Genomic DNA, 15,991 nt, shown 5'->3' on the forward strand with positions numbered 1-15,991 from the left:
CACAAATCTGTGTACAACCGTTGTCTGTCAAATCTGTGTAATGAAGCAGCAATCTGTGTAAAACTTTACACAGATCTGGGTATTACACAGAATATGGGTAAAAAAATGCAATTTATTTTTGAATCAGTTGTTGATTAAAAATGTCCAGGCCAATATAAATAAAAAAAATGCAAGATTTATTAATCCATAAATTGAGCTTCGTACATAAAACAATATTAAATAAATATCGAAAAAGCAGGAATACTTGGACGGGACGCTTAATACTCGTGCTGTTTCTGGAAGACCCCGCCTGGAACCGAAACCGGGAAATTGTAAGCGCGGGCTTATGCTCTGGTATTCAACTCTGGATTCTCGAGGTCCCGACCAAGCACCATCCTTTCCTTTCCTTGAGAATATATAATACAACATATATTATGTGGGACACCATGCATTAAATTAGGTCAGAATTGCGTAGCAAATCTAGATTTTTTTTATTAGGTCCTATAAACATATGAAAGACAATAGTTTATTGGTCCTTTAAAAAAAACTTTACTTAATCCACCTTTAGGTGGTTGGCGCCTTCCACACATTTAATGGGTGCTATCCAAAATGCAACTTTTGATAGGGTTATCCGATCTTCAATGTTTTGGACGCGTTGGAAAGGTCTTTTGAATACCTATCCAAGGATAGGTCGCATAAGAGATCAGGAGACCATTTTCATCAACTTATCTGAGATCCGGCCTCCAAAAAGCGTATAAAAAACACTTAAGTGCTTATAACTTTTGATAGATTTGTCAGATCTTCAATGTCTTGGACGCGTTGGAAAGGTCTTTCAAATACCTTTCCAAAAATGTATAGCATGACGGGTTTTCTTACAAAAACCACCCTTTTTACAATCTTCCGGACTTTTGTTAAACTCGTTTTTTTAGCATAACTTTTGAAGTAGTTAACTTAACTTTATCATTTTTAATAGCGACTTATGGGACCCCAAGACGGATCGAATGACGCCAAAACGGACAAAATCGGTTCAGCCAATGTCGAGATAATCGAGTGACAATTTTTTGATCAACATCCCACCACACACACAGACATTTGCTCAGAATTTGATTCTGGTTCGATAGGTATACATGAAGGTGGGTCTAGGAGGTCTAATTGAGAAGTTCATTTTTCAAGTGATTTTATAGCCTTTCCTCAGTAACGTGAGGAAGGCAAAAACTCTGGTAATGTTGATGGAATACATTACCAAACAAACTCATGAATCCAACTGCAGCATGTTAAAAATCTAAAAAAATCAATGTATTTCAATAATATTACAATCAATAATCACGAGAAAGCAAAACTTACCAGAGTTGTGCATGAACGACGCCATCTTAGCTTTTTTACATTTTTTACCCAGGTTTGAAAGGGAAGCTGAACGGAAATCTGTGTATTTTATTTACACAGATCTGTGTTATCGAGATTTTCGGTGTAGGGCCCTAATAGAGCTTTATGACGTTTCGCGTACACACACTAGCGCACTATTTGATTTTGCTGGCCGGACAAAATTTAACCTCACTTTTTTTCGTGTACGTACACGCAATACATGCGCACGTAAATAACTCTATGAGCAAAACATAATGTCGAAAATAATTTCCTGCAGCCTACAGCCCAAAATCCCCTATCCCCAACGGATTTTGAAATATTTCAAACTCACACATTGAAAGCGTTACACTGGCGTCTGACATTAGTAACGCAAGGTAACGCACGGTTCAGTTTATTTACAAATAAAATTTAAATTTTCAGGTCAAAAAGTCATGAGCTCGCAAAAGTCGCTGTTCGAATTCGCCAAGTTTGAATACTGCAACCATAAATAATTTAACGCTTATTAATGCAATAATTTCATTTCAGATCCATCGGTGCCGTCGAGACAATCCGCGTCACCGATATGGCCAGCTCGCAGCAGCCCCAACAGCCCGCGTCCAAGTACAGCACGCAAACGTTCCGCTACCTCGTGGTCATGGACTTTGAGGCCACGTGTTGGCCCGAGCAGGACATGAAGTGGAAGACGCACGAAATTATCGAATTCCCGGCGGTGCTGCTGAACCTGGTCACCGGCCAGGTCGAGGCCCAGTTCCAGCAGTTTGTGATGCCGGTGGAGAATCCGCGGCTGAGCGAATTCTGCACCAAACTGACCGGAATCCGGCAGGACCAGGTTGAGGGGGGCGTCCCGTTGAAAACCTGTCTGCCGCTGTTTGGCAAGTGGCTCAAGCAGATGCTTGGTGAGCGGGGCCTGGTGCTGCCGAAAACGGATCCCGGCAATCAAAGCGGAAGTGTTGCGTTCGCCACGTGGTCCGACTGGGACTTTGGCAAGTGCCTGAGCAAGGAGTGCACGCGCAAACGGATTGAGAAGCCGGCCTGCTTCGATCAGTGGATCGACGTGCGGGCGATTTATATGGTAGGGTTTGGGGAAACTTGAACTTGAACACAAATTGTTGATGTAATTTTGATCTTACAGAAATTCTACCAACATCGTCCGCTAAATTTTGGCGAAGCCCTGGACAAACGTGGGCTGGGGTTCGAGGGACGGCCCCATTCCGGACTGGACGATTCCAAGAATCTGGCGCGGCTCATCACACGGATGTGCAAGGACGGTGCGAACTTTGTGATCACGAAGGATTTGCGGCCGTTTGAAATTATTAACAAATAAATGATTTAATGTTGTTTGCTCGTTTTTTTAAGCTTTAGGGGAACAGCATCTAATTCCAGCGTGCCTTTAATGTTGCCATATCAGTACTTTGACATTCAATAACAGCTCATTAAAAGCGTTTTCGACTGAAATCGAGTGATAAATAGCTCAATAGGAAATGAGCAAGCAAATTTCTATAGAAAGTTCTGCAAAGTTAGTTGTTTAAATAGTGAAAATCAGCAAATTGGATGAAGTTAGGAGCGAGAGCTTAACCTGTCAAACAAAATCTCATATGTTTGGCAGTATTCGATCCTAACTCCATCAAATTTGCACTATTGAAGCAACTTATTTGGAAAATTGTTGACAGAAGCTTCCCACTAAGCTATTTATCACCTATTTCATGTCAAAAAGCTTTTTAAAGATAGTAATCGAATAGCAAAGTTCTTGAGTTTTTTTTAAAGGTCCTTTAAACACATGAAAACCAATAGCCTATAGGACCTTTTCAAAAAAAAAGTCTAGAGTTCTGATATGCCAACATTATGTGCCCGTTGGGAGTTTATGTTGGAGATAAACGAGTAGGCCGGTGCTAACGAAGAAGAAGGACTGCAAGTCCACAGTTAATTAATGTCATTACCCGAATAAACTCCAAACCCTACAGACGTGTTTCTTTCACTCTCTTCAATAACCAAGTGGTTATGGGCCCAGAGTAGGAAGTTTGGAAGATTCTAGAAGTTGAAAAACAAATTTCTCAAGAAGTTCGAAGTTTTTTCTGGTCAAGATGGTTCTACCGAACGCTTCCGGAAGCGGCGACGGCGTGCAGACGAATCCCCCAGGCTCCAGTTCAAGTCTAGCCGGGTTACCCCCGATTCAACGGCTGATTGGACGCGAAAACTGGTCAACCTGGAAGTTCGCGGTCCAGATGTACCTGGAACACGAAGAACTGTGGGAAGTCGTGCAGCCAACCCCGAACGCCGACGGAACGTTGCCTGAGGTGAACGCCAAGCTGGACCGCAAAACGCGAGCGAAGATCGCGATGTTGGTGGATCCGGGGAATTTCGTCCACATCCAGGAGGCAAAAACGGCGCGCGAGGCGTGGATAAAGCTGGAAGAGACGTTCGGAGATCTCGGACCGGAGCGGAAGATTGGCCTGCTGTGCAAGCTAATCAACACGAAGCTTGTGAACTGCAGCTCGATGGCCGACTACGTCAACCGGATCGTTACGACGTCGATGCAGCTGCGAGGGATCGGTTTCAACGTCGACGAGGAGTGGGTTGGAGCTCTGCTTCTCGCCGGTTTGCCGCCGGAGTACAAGCCGATGGTGATGGCGATCTCAAATTCCGGATTGCCGATCAACGGGGACGTGATCAAGACTCGACTGCTGCAAGAGGTCGAGGAACCGCCAGTTACGGTAGCCCTAGCAACGAAGGACAAGCGGTATCCCACCAAACAAGCGGCAGGTCAGTCGAAAGGACCGAAGTGTCGGTCTTGCCACAAGTTCGGGCACATCGCCAAGGACTGCCAGAGCAAGAATCGACTAGGAGGAAAAGGACAGAGCGCCCTCAGCACCGTTCTGTCCACGATTGGCGCAGCTGAAGAAGACGAGTGGTATTTCGACTCTGGAGCGACCTCGCATCTGACGAAGGACAGAGGTCTGCTGGAGAATCTGCAAGACGGTAGCGGAACGGTGACGGCAGCCAACAATGGTGCCATGAAGGTGGTGGCCACAGGGGACGCGAAGCTGAAAGCAAGCTGTTGCCCTGGTAGCCCAGCCCTTGATGTCCGCAACGTGCAGCTGATTCCGGAGTTAACCACGAACCTGCTTTCCGTAAGTCAAATTGTGGAGAAAGGAAACAAGGTGATCTTCGACAAGCGTGGCTGCCAAGTAGTGAACCCGGATGGAGATGTGTTCGCAACCGGAACCAGGGTGAACAATCTCTTCCGATTCGACGCTGAGAAGCAATCCCGAGCGATGGCGTGTCGAGAATCTGGACAAGCGGAGCTGTGGCACAAACGGATGGGTCATCTGAACGTGCACGGACTGAAGCAGCTCAAGAATGGTTTGGTAACCGGCATCAAGTTCAGCGACGACGGCATCGGCGATTGCAAGGTATGTGCCCTCGGGAAGCAGACGAGACTACCGTTCGGGAAGGCCGGGTCTCGAGCTGAAGAGCTGTTGGAATTGGTCCATTCCGACATCTGCGGACCCATGGAGGAGACGTCGATGGGAGGCAAGCGATATTACATCACCTTCATTGATGACAAGTCGCGGCGCATCCACTTCTACCTCCTGAAGACCAAGTCAGCAGAAGAAGTCCTGGCCGTGTTCCGGGAATACCACTGTCTGGTCGAGAGGCAAACTGGACGAAAGCTGAAGACAATCCGGACGGACAACGGTAAGGAGTATATTAACCGAATGTTCCAGGATTATCTGAAGACGAATGGGATTCGGCACCAAACGACGGTTGACTATACGCCCGAGCAAAACGGGATGGCCGAGCGAGTCAACAGATCCATCGTCGAGCGCTCCAGGTGCATGCTCTTTGAAGCGAACCTACCGAAGCGGTTCTGGGCAGAGGCAGCATCCACAGCGGTGTACCTGCTGAACCGATCACCGACGAAGGGACACGCGAAGACTCCGGAGGAAGTCTGGTCTGGCAAGAAGCCGGATTTGTCTCACCTGCGCATCTTTGGAACATCGGTCATGGCTCATGTACCGAAACAGAAGCGACGTAAGTGGGATGCCAAGGCGGAGGAATGCGTTCTAGTCGGTTACGAGGAGGACACCAAAGGTTACCGAATCTTCAACAAGACGACCCGGTCGGTCACGGTCAGCCGGGACGTGAGGTTCATCAGCGAAGGAGAAACGAGTCACGCGGAAGTTGCGGCCACCGAGCAAGGTGCCGTGTACGTGAAGCTGGATTTGCTGGAATCGCCGGCACAACCTGGTACGGACGGTACTAGGACGACGCCAACCGGGCAGCAGCCGGAGCTGTGTCAACCCGGGCCAAGTCGTGAGCCGGACATTCCGTCGGAGCAAGAGGACCAGTTCGAGGACACCTCGGATGACGAAACGTCTGGAGAATCGAGCTACGAGACAGTCGAAGAAGATCCAGCAGACGTGACCATGACGCTTTCTCCGGCGCTCCCTCCACGCACATCTTCAAATCCACCCGTGTCACAGGTGTTGAGGCGAAGTGGTCGGGAGCGCGCGTTACCAGGCAAGTTGAAAGATTTTGATTTGGGCAACAAAAGTGTACCCCGATCCAATGTTTCAGACAACCCCGGCTCTGAACCTGCGCCGGCAGACGATCGACAAAGCCTGATTGCAGCTGGACGTCCAAGGAAGCGGCTGAACAAAGCGAGCAGCTGTACTGACGATCCATGTACCGTGGGCGAGGCGCTCGGCGGTGGGCAATCTGCGCAGTGGACGGCTGCGATGCAGGAGGAGTACGACTCACTGATGAAGAACGGCACGTGGGACCTGGTGGACCCACCCCCGAACCGGAAGATCGTCGGCTGCAAATGGATCTTCAAAACGAAGCGTGACTCGGAAGGTGCAGTGGTTCGTCACAAGGCCCGATTGGTCGCACAGGGCTTCACGCAGAAGTACGGGTACGATTACGACGAAGTATTTGCGCCCGTGGTGCGACAGACGACTTTCCGGACTCTCCTGGCCGTAGCTGCGAAGCGGAACATGGTGGTGAAGCAGTATGACGTCAAGACCGCGTTTCTCAACGGCGATCTTGAGGAGGAGATCTATATGCGCCAACCACCAGCGTTTGTTGCGGACGGCGACGAGCGGAAAGTGTGCAGACTCAAGAAAAGTCTTTACGGCCTCAAGCAAGCAGCCAGGTCGTGGAACAACAAGCTGCACACCGTACTCGCCAAACAAGGATTCACTAGGTGCAAGGCAGATCCCTGCCTGTACAAGAAGGTGAAGGCGAACAAGTGCTGCTACGTACTGGTGTACGTCGACGATTTGATCGTGGCCAGCGATGCGAGCGGACTCCATCAAGAGCTGGTAGCTGCACTGGAGAAGAATTTCGAGATCAGTCAACTGGGCGACATCCACTACTATCTCGGAATTGAGGTCGAGCGCGATGACCGAGGTGACTTCTTCATCAACCAAGCGAAGTACATCAACCAGGTCGTCGTGAGCAACGGTCTGGACGATGCGAAGGTCTCCAAGATGCCCCTGGACCCTGGGTATCTGAAGCAAGAAGCGGAAGGAGAGCCATTGCCGGACAACGTCGAGTACCAGAAGGTGGTCGGACAGCTGCTGTACCTGTCGGTGAACACGAGACCGGACATTTCCGCAGCGATTTCGATACTGAGCAGGAAGACAGCTGCACCGACTCAAACGGACTGGACCGAGCTCAAGCGGATCATCCGGTACCTGAAGGGGACCAGCCACTATCGTCTGCAGGTGAGCAAGACTGATGAACGAGCTGGACTGATCGGATACTCGGATGCAGACTGGGCGGAGAGCACCGCGGACAGGAAGTCAAACAGCGGACAAATATTCCTGTTCAACGGTGGGACGATCAGCTGGAGCTGTCGCAAGCAGACGTGCGTCGCGCTGTCAACGGCGGAAGCAGAATTCATAGCGTTGGCTGAAGCGACACAAGAAGCTTTGTGGCTGAAGCGATTGCTGGAGGATCTGGACGAGGACGGCGCTGTGACGGTCAACGAGGACAACCAGAGCTGCCTCAAGATGTTGGAGAAGGAGAAGTTCAGCAACCGCACCAAGCACATCGCGACGAAGTACCACTTCATCCGAGACGTGAAGGAGAAGGACGAGGTGAAGTACATCTACTGCCCAACTGAAGAGATGGTAGCAGACATCTTGACGAAGCCACTATCGGGAGTCAGGATGTCCAAGCTGGCAGGAGCGTGCGGATTAGCACCAGCACCTCGAGGAGGAGTGTTGGAGATAAACGAGTAGGCCGGTGCTAACGAAGAAGAATGACTGCAAGTCCACAGTTAATTAATGTCATTACCCGAATAAACTCCAAACCCTACAGACGTGTTTCTTTCACTCTCTTCAATAACCAAGTGTTTATTTATTTTTAATTTTGACCTAATTTTGAAAACAATTCAATCACAGTGCACTTGTCTATGACCGCACTCGCGCATGGCACAGCCCTACCCGCTATGCTGTCAGATGCACCGCGGCCGTGAAAGTTTGCTGTCAGTTTTTGCTTTTGTTTTCAACCTGACAGTTTGCATCGATGCGTCGCGCAAATTCAAAAAGGCAGTTCTGTCAAACAAAACCAAAGTGCAACAAGCGGCGAGTGTGGGAAGGAACCGTTTTTTTCTGTCGTTTCACCGGATTATTTTTTCTCGATTTCGTTTGTTTGTAACCATTTCGAATGCCCAGCAGTGCGCGATGAACAAAACGGTGCTGAAGCGATCCAACACGCTGTCCAATGTGGCCAACATCAGCGCCAGCGAGGAGCAGCTGGACGGGGCGATTTTCTACTGCTTGAACGCGCTGGCCAAGCGGCACACCCCGTCCGAGCAGTTCCGGGCGATCTTCGTGAAGGGCATGTTCCTGAAGCCCAACACGAAGGCGTTCATCCATGTGCTGCACTTCCTGTTCAACGTGTACGACGTGAAGGAGTTCCGGAAGCGCTTCTACTGGCCGATCTACGACAAGAACGCGGAGAGTGCGTTCCGCAGCTCAACGGTCGAGTACGTCAATAGTTTGGTGGAGCGCGGCAAGTTGGATGGAATGGAGCGGATTAAGGCGCACACGGTGGTCCTGCCGGGCGGGGCCAAGTTTATGAAGTTTCTGCTGGTGCTGATCAAGTTCGTGCTGAAGGAGGAGCTGAGGCGGGCCGGAGGAGGTGGCGCGACGGTGGCCGAGGGGAAGATTGTGAGCCGGCGGGATGTGGAAGGGTTGGTGGAGTACCATCGGGAGTGGGACGAAATTGGGGCGAAGATGAGGGAGATTGTGCAGAAGGATTTGGCGGCGATTCAGAGCCGGATTGGCGAGGTGGACGAGCTGCTCGAGGAGATGTTCCGGAATTGTGAAGGGCCGGCGAGGCAGATGAGCTTCGAGAAGTTGATGCAACTTTGGGGGACGTTCAACCGGAAGCGGTTTGAGGAAAATGAGGAACGGAGGCAGAAGATGCGGGTCGTTACGGAGGAGTACAACAAGCTCATCGTTACGGCCAGGAGGAAATTGGAGCCGAAGGAACTTACGCTGGGGATCAACGAGGACGATTTGAAGGAGACTTTGTACCGGCTGGAGGTTCTCTACCCGGACAACGCGTGCCACTTTCGGGAGGTGTTTGACGAGAATGGCAAGATTGACGCGGTCAAAATGTTTGAAATTTTAACGTTCATGCTGCCGGAAGTGACCCACCACTTTGCATCGTTTTCCGTGAGAAGCGTCGAATCACTCAAGTTTGAACTGAAGGAAATCTCGAAGGTCGCCGTCAAATCGGACACAATCTGCCACGAGTTGGCCTCACTCCGACGGAGTTTGCCCTTCATCGACGCCAAATTCCAAGAACTCGACAAACAGGACGAACTCGACGAACTAAACAACGATCTCGGAATTCGAAACAAGATCTTCAACACTCCACCGATCACCCTCAACTTCCAAGAAGCAACCGAAGGCAACACTCGACCAACCTCCAAACGAAACCGGCTAGCCCTCCTCGACGACGACCAGGTCCACCAGCTGAACCTGCGCATGCGAATCCTCTCGTCCAGCATTTGCCAAGCAGTCCCGCGAACTCCACGCTCCGCCCGCAAACCCAAACCCCGAGCAAGTCCCAACGTCTTCGCCGTCCCCAAACCAGCCCGCAAGGAAAAAATGAACCCACTCTCGATGCTGAACAAAATCACCGCCCAAGGCAAACCCAAATCAACCTCTCAAAACCTCCACCCAGTCAACAGCACCATGAACATCTCGTCCCTCTCCGACATCTCCCTACGACCAGAGTTCTCTTCCACCCTACTAGGAACCCCCGAGAAGCAACCCTGCCCCCTCAACCGACGCAGTATTAACGCCAACGAAACACTCACGGCACCACAACCAGAACCCACGCCACCTTTCCAACCGTCCCCGCGTCTCAAGTCCATCTACAGCGAGGACAAACCCACCCCGGATCCAATGTTCCTGCTGGGACCACCCACCAAGCGGAGAAGTTCCCTGCTGCAGCTGGACCAGCTGCAGACGTCGCCCTCCGGGCGGTTAGAACCGTTGGTGGGGGTGGCCAAGGCGAGTGGGATTAGGAGGCAGAGTTCCGGCGGTGGAGGGATCGTTGTGCCGAGGATACGGATAACCGAGCTGAATGGTGATGCCGACTCGGGGATTGGTGGGGAGGAGCAGCAGCAGCGGAGGGTTGGTGAGGCGGACATGGCGGAGTTTGACGATGATGTTGTGGACGATGCGAACGAGAGGACGCTCAATGTGGAGGTAGGTTGAACGATTTTTTGATAGTATCAGAATCGTAGATTGTTGAACCTTCAAGTTCTTCCTCTAGCCGCTGCTTTCAGGTTTTACGGCCGTGGAGGACAAACGGTCTAAACAGTGTCTGGTCCTTGGACGTATTCATGGTCAGTCCAACCCATCTTGCTTGCGTTCTCACGTCGGTGCAAACCCCTTTCGCCGATTCTAGGTCTTCCGAAATTATAGCAATGTAATCGACATAAGTAAAAACTTACTTACTTACTTCTTACTAAGAAGACGCCATCTTTCTCGGTATTGTGCTGCTACTCTCCAATTTCCCAGGTTACAGATCTTCCGGATATCACCATTCACTTGATCTTCCCAACGTGCGCGGTTTCCCTGCTCTTCTGCCTGTTCCGCCAGCTGGTTCAGCGCGGTCAAATAGCAGTCTGACTCCCGTCAATTCGGGCGACATGGCCGGCCCACCTGACCCTCCCGATCCTCGCCTGGGTGGCGATGATCGGTTCTTCAAGAAACAAGTGCAGTTCGTGGTTCATGCATCGTCGCCACACTCCGTCAGACACCTCTTGCCGCATCGTCCTGTTTTCGTGGCCATAGATGACTACCGGTCTAATCAGTGTTTTGTACATCGTCAGCTTCGTGCGGCGTTGCACTCGATCCGATGTGAAGGTCTTCCGTAATCCGAAGAACCCACGATTCCTAACAAAAATACGAGTCCGGATCTCTTTGCTGGTGTCGTTGTCGGCGGTTACCAGCGATCTCAAGTACACGAACTCGCGCACTTCCTCCAACTCATCACCATTCACAGTTAGAGGGGTGAGACTTGCGGGGCCGACGTCCTTGGACCCGCTTCCTCTCATGTACTTTGTCTTCGTCGTATTCATGCCAAGTCCTACAAGCCTTGCTTGTACCTTCAGTCGGGTGTAGATACCTATCACCGTCTCCAAGATTCTTGTCACAATGTCAATGTCATCAGAAAAAGCAAGCTACACGTGACACATCACACCATCCAAGGTAGCCTTGATCAGCCGAGTCAGTTTATCCGGGAATCCGTTCTCGTGCATAATCTGCCATAGATGCTCGCGGTCGACTGTATCGTACGCTGCCTTGAAATCGATGAAGATGTGTGGATATGTTATACTCACGACATTTCTCGAGGATCTGTAGGAGACCAAATATTTGGTCCGTGGTTGAGCGCGCGCCAGTGAAGCCCGCCTGATGGGGGTCTACGAACCTCCGTGCGTACGGTGTCTGCAGAAGGCATAAGATCTGGGAGAGGTTTTTGTAGGCCGCGGTGATAAGCGTGATGACGCGGTAGTTACCGCAGTCCAGCTTATCGCCCTTTTTGTAGATGGGACACACGACACCATCCATCCATTTTTCTGGTAGTTTCGCCTCCCCCAGATTTTAGAAATCACTAAGTGGATCGCCCTCGCCAACTGCTCTCCTGTATATGCTGTATTTGTATTTTATTTTTCAAAAATATAACGAAGGTACAACCTTTTTTGTATACATTGACTTAAATGCTTAAACGATAAGGACCTTATGTTTCATGAAAACTATTTGAAAAAAAGCTATTTGAAGAGCTCACCGAGTAACCGATCTTTACCGGCGGCTCTGTTGTTCTTTAGCTGCCTGATCTCCTTCTTCACCGTCTCCAGATCAGGTGCCGGGAACTGTTGGTCAGCAGCGGGCGGTCCAAGTTGGGCTTCAAAGCCGTCTCCATGCGCTACATCGCCGTTGAGGTGCTCGTTGAAGAACTGCTGCCACCTGTTCAACATCTCGCCTTTGTCCATAAGAAGGTTTCCCTCGGCGTCCCGACAAGTGTTGGCTTGCGGCGCATAGCCTTTGCGGCACCGTTTAACCTTCTCGTAGAACTTTCGCCTCTCGTTCTGCCGGAACAGCTGCTCCTTTTCGGCGCGATCGCGGTCTTCCTTAGCTTGAAAACTGTTCTCTGCTATTTCAGCGCTTGTTAATAAAGCGCCCACGTTTTCATCAGTTGCGGCTATCAGCTTCACCGCATAAGCTGCTTTCTTCGAGTAGCCGCTGGCACTCCTCGTCGAACCAGCGCTGCTTTCCAACTCGGACCGTACTACCTGGCGCGGCTTCAGCGGCACTGCCGATGGCCGAGCATATTCTGTTTCATCCATCGTTGAGCGAGGCAGCGCCGAGTTCCTCCTCCGTTGGCAGGCTCGCTTCCAGCTGTTGCACGTAGTGCTGAGCCGCAGCCGTGCCCTGCAGCCGCTCGGTGTTGAACGGCGGTGGGAGCCGGTTCCGTGCGGATGTTCCGTGTGTCCGAGAAGAATCGGCCGTCGATGAGGACGTGGTCGATTTGTGTTTGTGTTCGTTGGTTAGGCGATGTCCAGGTGACTTTGTGGATGTCTTTCCGGGGGAACAATGTGCTGCGTACCACCATACCGCGGGAGGCTGCGAAGTTGATGCACCGCTGGCCGTTGGATCACCGGCTTGTACATTTCCTCCCTTCCTATGGGGGCGTTCACATCTCAATCTTGACAATCTTGACGTCCCTCTGCGGGCAGCTGTCGAACTTCTGCTCCAGCTTCGCGTAGAACGCTTCCTTCTCGGCATCGGATGATTCCTCGTGTGGGCAATGTACGTTGAAGATGTGATAGTTGAAGAAACGGCCTTTAATCCTCAACCTACACATCCGGTCGTTGATCGGCTCCGCCGCTCTGGTACATGGTGAGTTCCAAAGCATCATCCTCCCACATCTCTCTTCCAGCACATCTCCTGCAGTGCTACAACATCGAAGTTGCGGGGTTTGAGCTCGTTCAACAGAGCGTACTCATACCCATCGAAACGTAGCGATCTGCAGTTCCATGTTCCGAGTTTCCAATCGGTGTCCTTTTTGTGCCTAGGTCTATGCCGTTTGTTCCGGATGCTTATTCCTTCTTGATTGTTCGTAATGGTGTGATTTTCGGTATGCAGCTGGATTGAGGCTCCGAATATCTAGTCTCGGGGTGGAGCTGCCACCTTGAAGCTACCGAGACCCAGCTCCGGTTTTCTCTAGACACAGTAACGGGGTTTTTCACCAAAATTGAAAGACTTGCAGTTCCACGTCCCAAGTTCCCAATCACTGAAATATCGCAAATTTGACTCACTTGGTACACATCCGAATAACTATCCCTTCCATCTCCCCAGGAAACCAACAAATCCGGCGAAGACCTCTCCAGCACGCTAATCGGAGTGGCCATCGGCAAGCTATCGCTCACGGAGGACTTTTGCTTGCCCGTTGCCGAAACTGCCTCATCCCTGGACACGGACGAACAGCCGCCTCCCCCGCCAACCCCCTCCTCGACGGGCACCAACGACGAAGATCTGTTCAACGTTAGCGATGGCATCCTGACGGATTTCGACTAGAAAGAGTTTGTTTGCACGGTTTTTATCCCCATTTTTACTCGCGCCTGTTATTAGCGAAAAATATAAACAGATTTATACATTTCTTCAGTTGTTTGGGTTAGTGCATCTCCAGCGCGGGTAGCAAATATCGAAGCAAATCAAATTTGCACCCGACGTCAACCCCACCGCGGTACCTGTCGCGGTAGCAAATTTACTCTCAGTTCTTCGGGATTTCACTTTGCTACCCGATTTTCTGCTGGTTTGCTACTGTGGCAAATGGAATGATGCACGGAAAACTGAATCGTGCCCGAAAAAAAAATGAAATTGTTTTTTTTATGAATAAAAAAATTAAAAAAATGACAAAATAAAAAAATATAAATAAAAAAAAAATAAAAATATAAAAAAAAGTACAAAATTCTAAAAAAATAAAAATATCAAAAAAAAATTAAAAATTTAAAAAATAAAATAATTTTATAAAATTAAAACATTGAAAAAAATTTAAAAATAAAAATAATAAAACATTTAAAAAAATTCACACGAATCATGCACGGAAAAAAAATTTAAATTGTTGTTTTTATGTATAAAAAAATAAAAAAAAATGACAAAATTAAAATAAAATGAAAAAAAAATTAAACAAAAATTAAAAAATTCAACAAAAAAAAAAAATAAAAAAAAAAATACTAAAATTCAAATATAAAATTGAAAAAAAATTAGGGAAATTGAAAAAAATAAAAAAAAAATTAAAAAGAATTAAAAAATTACAAAAAATCAAAAGGTTTTTAAAATATTAAAAATATTAGAATAAGGCTGGTACAAATATTTTTAAAAGTTTTTGTCACCCCCCCCCCCTTCAAAATTGGCCCGAAAAATCAGGGGGCAAAAAAAATATTTTTACAATAAACTTCAAAATTTCAATGAAAATTCAAGTGCAACCAGCTGAAATCAAATTAAAATACATTCTTCAGCGTTTAAAATCATTTTAGCATGTTTGGGTTTATTAAAAAATCTTAAGATTTTTTTAAAATTTTCGATGCAAAACCTTTTTTTTCGATACAATTTTTGTTTTTGTCAGATCTTAGATTTTTTGAAAACTAATGATTGCAAAACAACTGAACTAGTGTAAAATGCATTTTAAAACACTTTTTTCATTTAAATGTGAAGACTATGGCTTGTTATTTAAATTTTTATATTTTTTTATTTTTTTGCCCCCCCCCCCCCCCCTTGACCTCGGCCAGGGCCGAGGGACAAAAACTTTTTTTAATATTTGCATCGGCCTAAATTAAAAATAAAAAAAAAAAATAAAAAAAAACATTTAAATAAATATAAAAAAATAAAAAATTTAAAAATAAAAAAAAATCAAATAAAATATAAAAAACACAATTTTTCTGTAAATTTGAAAAAAAATAAAAAATAAAAAATATTGAGAAATTTTTTAAAAAAATTAGAAAAATTAAAAAAAAAAAATTTAAAAAAATGTAAAAAAATCGCTAAATAAAAAAAAATAAGAAAATTAAAAAAAATTTAAAAAAGTAAAAAATTTCAAGATAAAAAAAATTAAATTGAGCATGAGCATGAGCATGAGAGATCACCCATGGTTGCCCCTCCGTTGCTGAATAGAACCGTAATATCCTTTCAGCACTACTGATTATAGGCTTCGACGATCTAGTGGTGTTTCCCTTATCAACAGCATGTATGAATGCGCTGAAAAGATAAAACACCATGATTGCTAAAGCTAGATCAGTTGCGAATAGGTAACAGTCATTGGCCACCAACGGCGCCCGCCATGTCAGTTTGTAGACCTCGATTTTAAGGGACGGGAATGTTAGTTAGCGCAGGTTGCTACTAGGGCAGCTGATTTACTCTGTGCTTACACCCCACGAGCGCCAGGAACCTGAAAATTTGTTAGTAGGATAGGGTGTTTGGTCAGGATTCATCATAGAAGATGATGATGCGACCCAAAATCATAGTGTCTGTTGAAAGGTATTATATTTTATTCTCAAGGCAAGCAATCGGATGCTGCGGATGAGACATTTCCCGTTTATCGGTTGTTAAATTTTAAATAAGATGGTTTAATCTTAGACAGCCGGCTGTGGAAAGATAGAACCACAATCATTTGTTATTAAAGAATCAATAATTAAACAGTGTACCTCTTAAATTGAGATGTTTTTACGAGTTTTAAATGATTGATGTTTAGTGAGGTACTGATTAACGAAGAAACGATGAGTTACGATGTTTATCGAGCTAAAATTGTATGAGAAGGTTTTGTTGATGTTGCACACCGACGACGAACGCGAAAAATCTTGCGACCCGACGGAAAGGCATCGCGAATTGGACTCAGAATCAATAACGCCGCGATTAAGATTTTAAACTTAAAGAATTTTATCTGCAAAATACTCAAAATTTTACATGAAACGATCTTGCCCGAAATTAACTAGACGTTTCAAATGCAGCGGTTTTCTTACAAAATTACCCGCGCATCGTACTCAAGAACAGCAAAAAAAACAAGCGCGACGGCCGCGACGTGAACCGGCGATATCGAATTATTCAACAGAAATCAAAAC

General features: G+C 47.5%; 2 protein-coding genes across 2 annotated transcripts; both read left to right on the forward strand.

Moving 5' to 3' along the window:
* Positions 1-1,703: 1,703 nt before the first annotated feature.
* Positions 1,704-2,683, forward strand: LOC120414394 (ERI1 exoribonuclease 2). The gene is made up of 3 exons (XM_039575572.2): positions 1,704-1,807; positions 1,867-2,413; positions 2,474-2,683. The coding sequence occupies exons 1-3, from the start codon at positions 1,773-1,775 to the stop codon at positions 2,663-2,665; spliced, it is 774 nt and encodes a 257-aa protein (XP_039431506.1). The 5' UTR covers positions 1,704-1,772; the 3' UTR covers positions 2,666-2,683.
* A 5,210-nt stretch (positions 2,684-7,893) lies between these two features.
* Positions 7,894-13,533, forward strand: LOC120414387 (augmin complex subunit dgt6). Its single transcript, XM_039575561.2, has 2 exons — positions 7,894-10,076; positions 13,233-13,533. Exons 1-2 carry the CDS (start codon positions 8,034-8,036, stop codon positions 13,449-13,451), a joined length of 2,262 nt encoding a protein of 753 aa, XP_039431495.1. The 5' UTR covers positions 7,894-8,033; the 3' UTR covers positions 13,452-13,533.
* The last annotated feature ends 2,458 nt before the right edge of the window (positions 13,534-15,991 follow it).

Source organism: Culex pipiens, chromosome 3, assembly GCF_016801865.2.
Source record: "Culex pipiens pallens isolate TS chromosome 3, TS_CPP_V2, whole genome shotgun sequence".
NCBI classification, from domain to species: Eukaryota; Metazoa; Arthropoda; class Insecta; order Diptera; family Culicidae; genus Culex; species Culex pipiens.

Bases quoted from the DNA above. Each gene is read 5' to 3' on its own strand.
- LOC120414394 (XM_039575572.2), top strand. From the start codon at position 1,773: ATGAGCTCGCAAAAGTCGCTGTTCGAATTCGCCAA. The intron at 1,808-1,866 runs GTTTGAATACTG...ATTTCATTTCAG, and splicing joins TCGCTGTTCGAATTCGCCAA to ATCCATCGGTGCCGTCGAGA. The intron at 2,414-2,473 runs GTAGGGTTTGGG...TTGATCTTACAG, and splicing joins ACGTGCGGGCGATTTATATG to AAATTCTACCAACATCGTCC.
- LOC120414387 (XM_039575561.2), top strand. From the start codon at position 8,034: ATGAACAAAACGGTGCTGAAGCGATCCAACACGCTGTCCAATGTGGCC. The intron at 10,077-13,232 runs GTAGGTTGAACG...CCATCTCCCCAG, and splicing joins AGAGGACGCTCAATGTGGAG to GAAACCAACAAATCCGGCGA.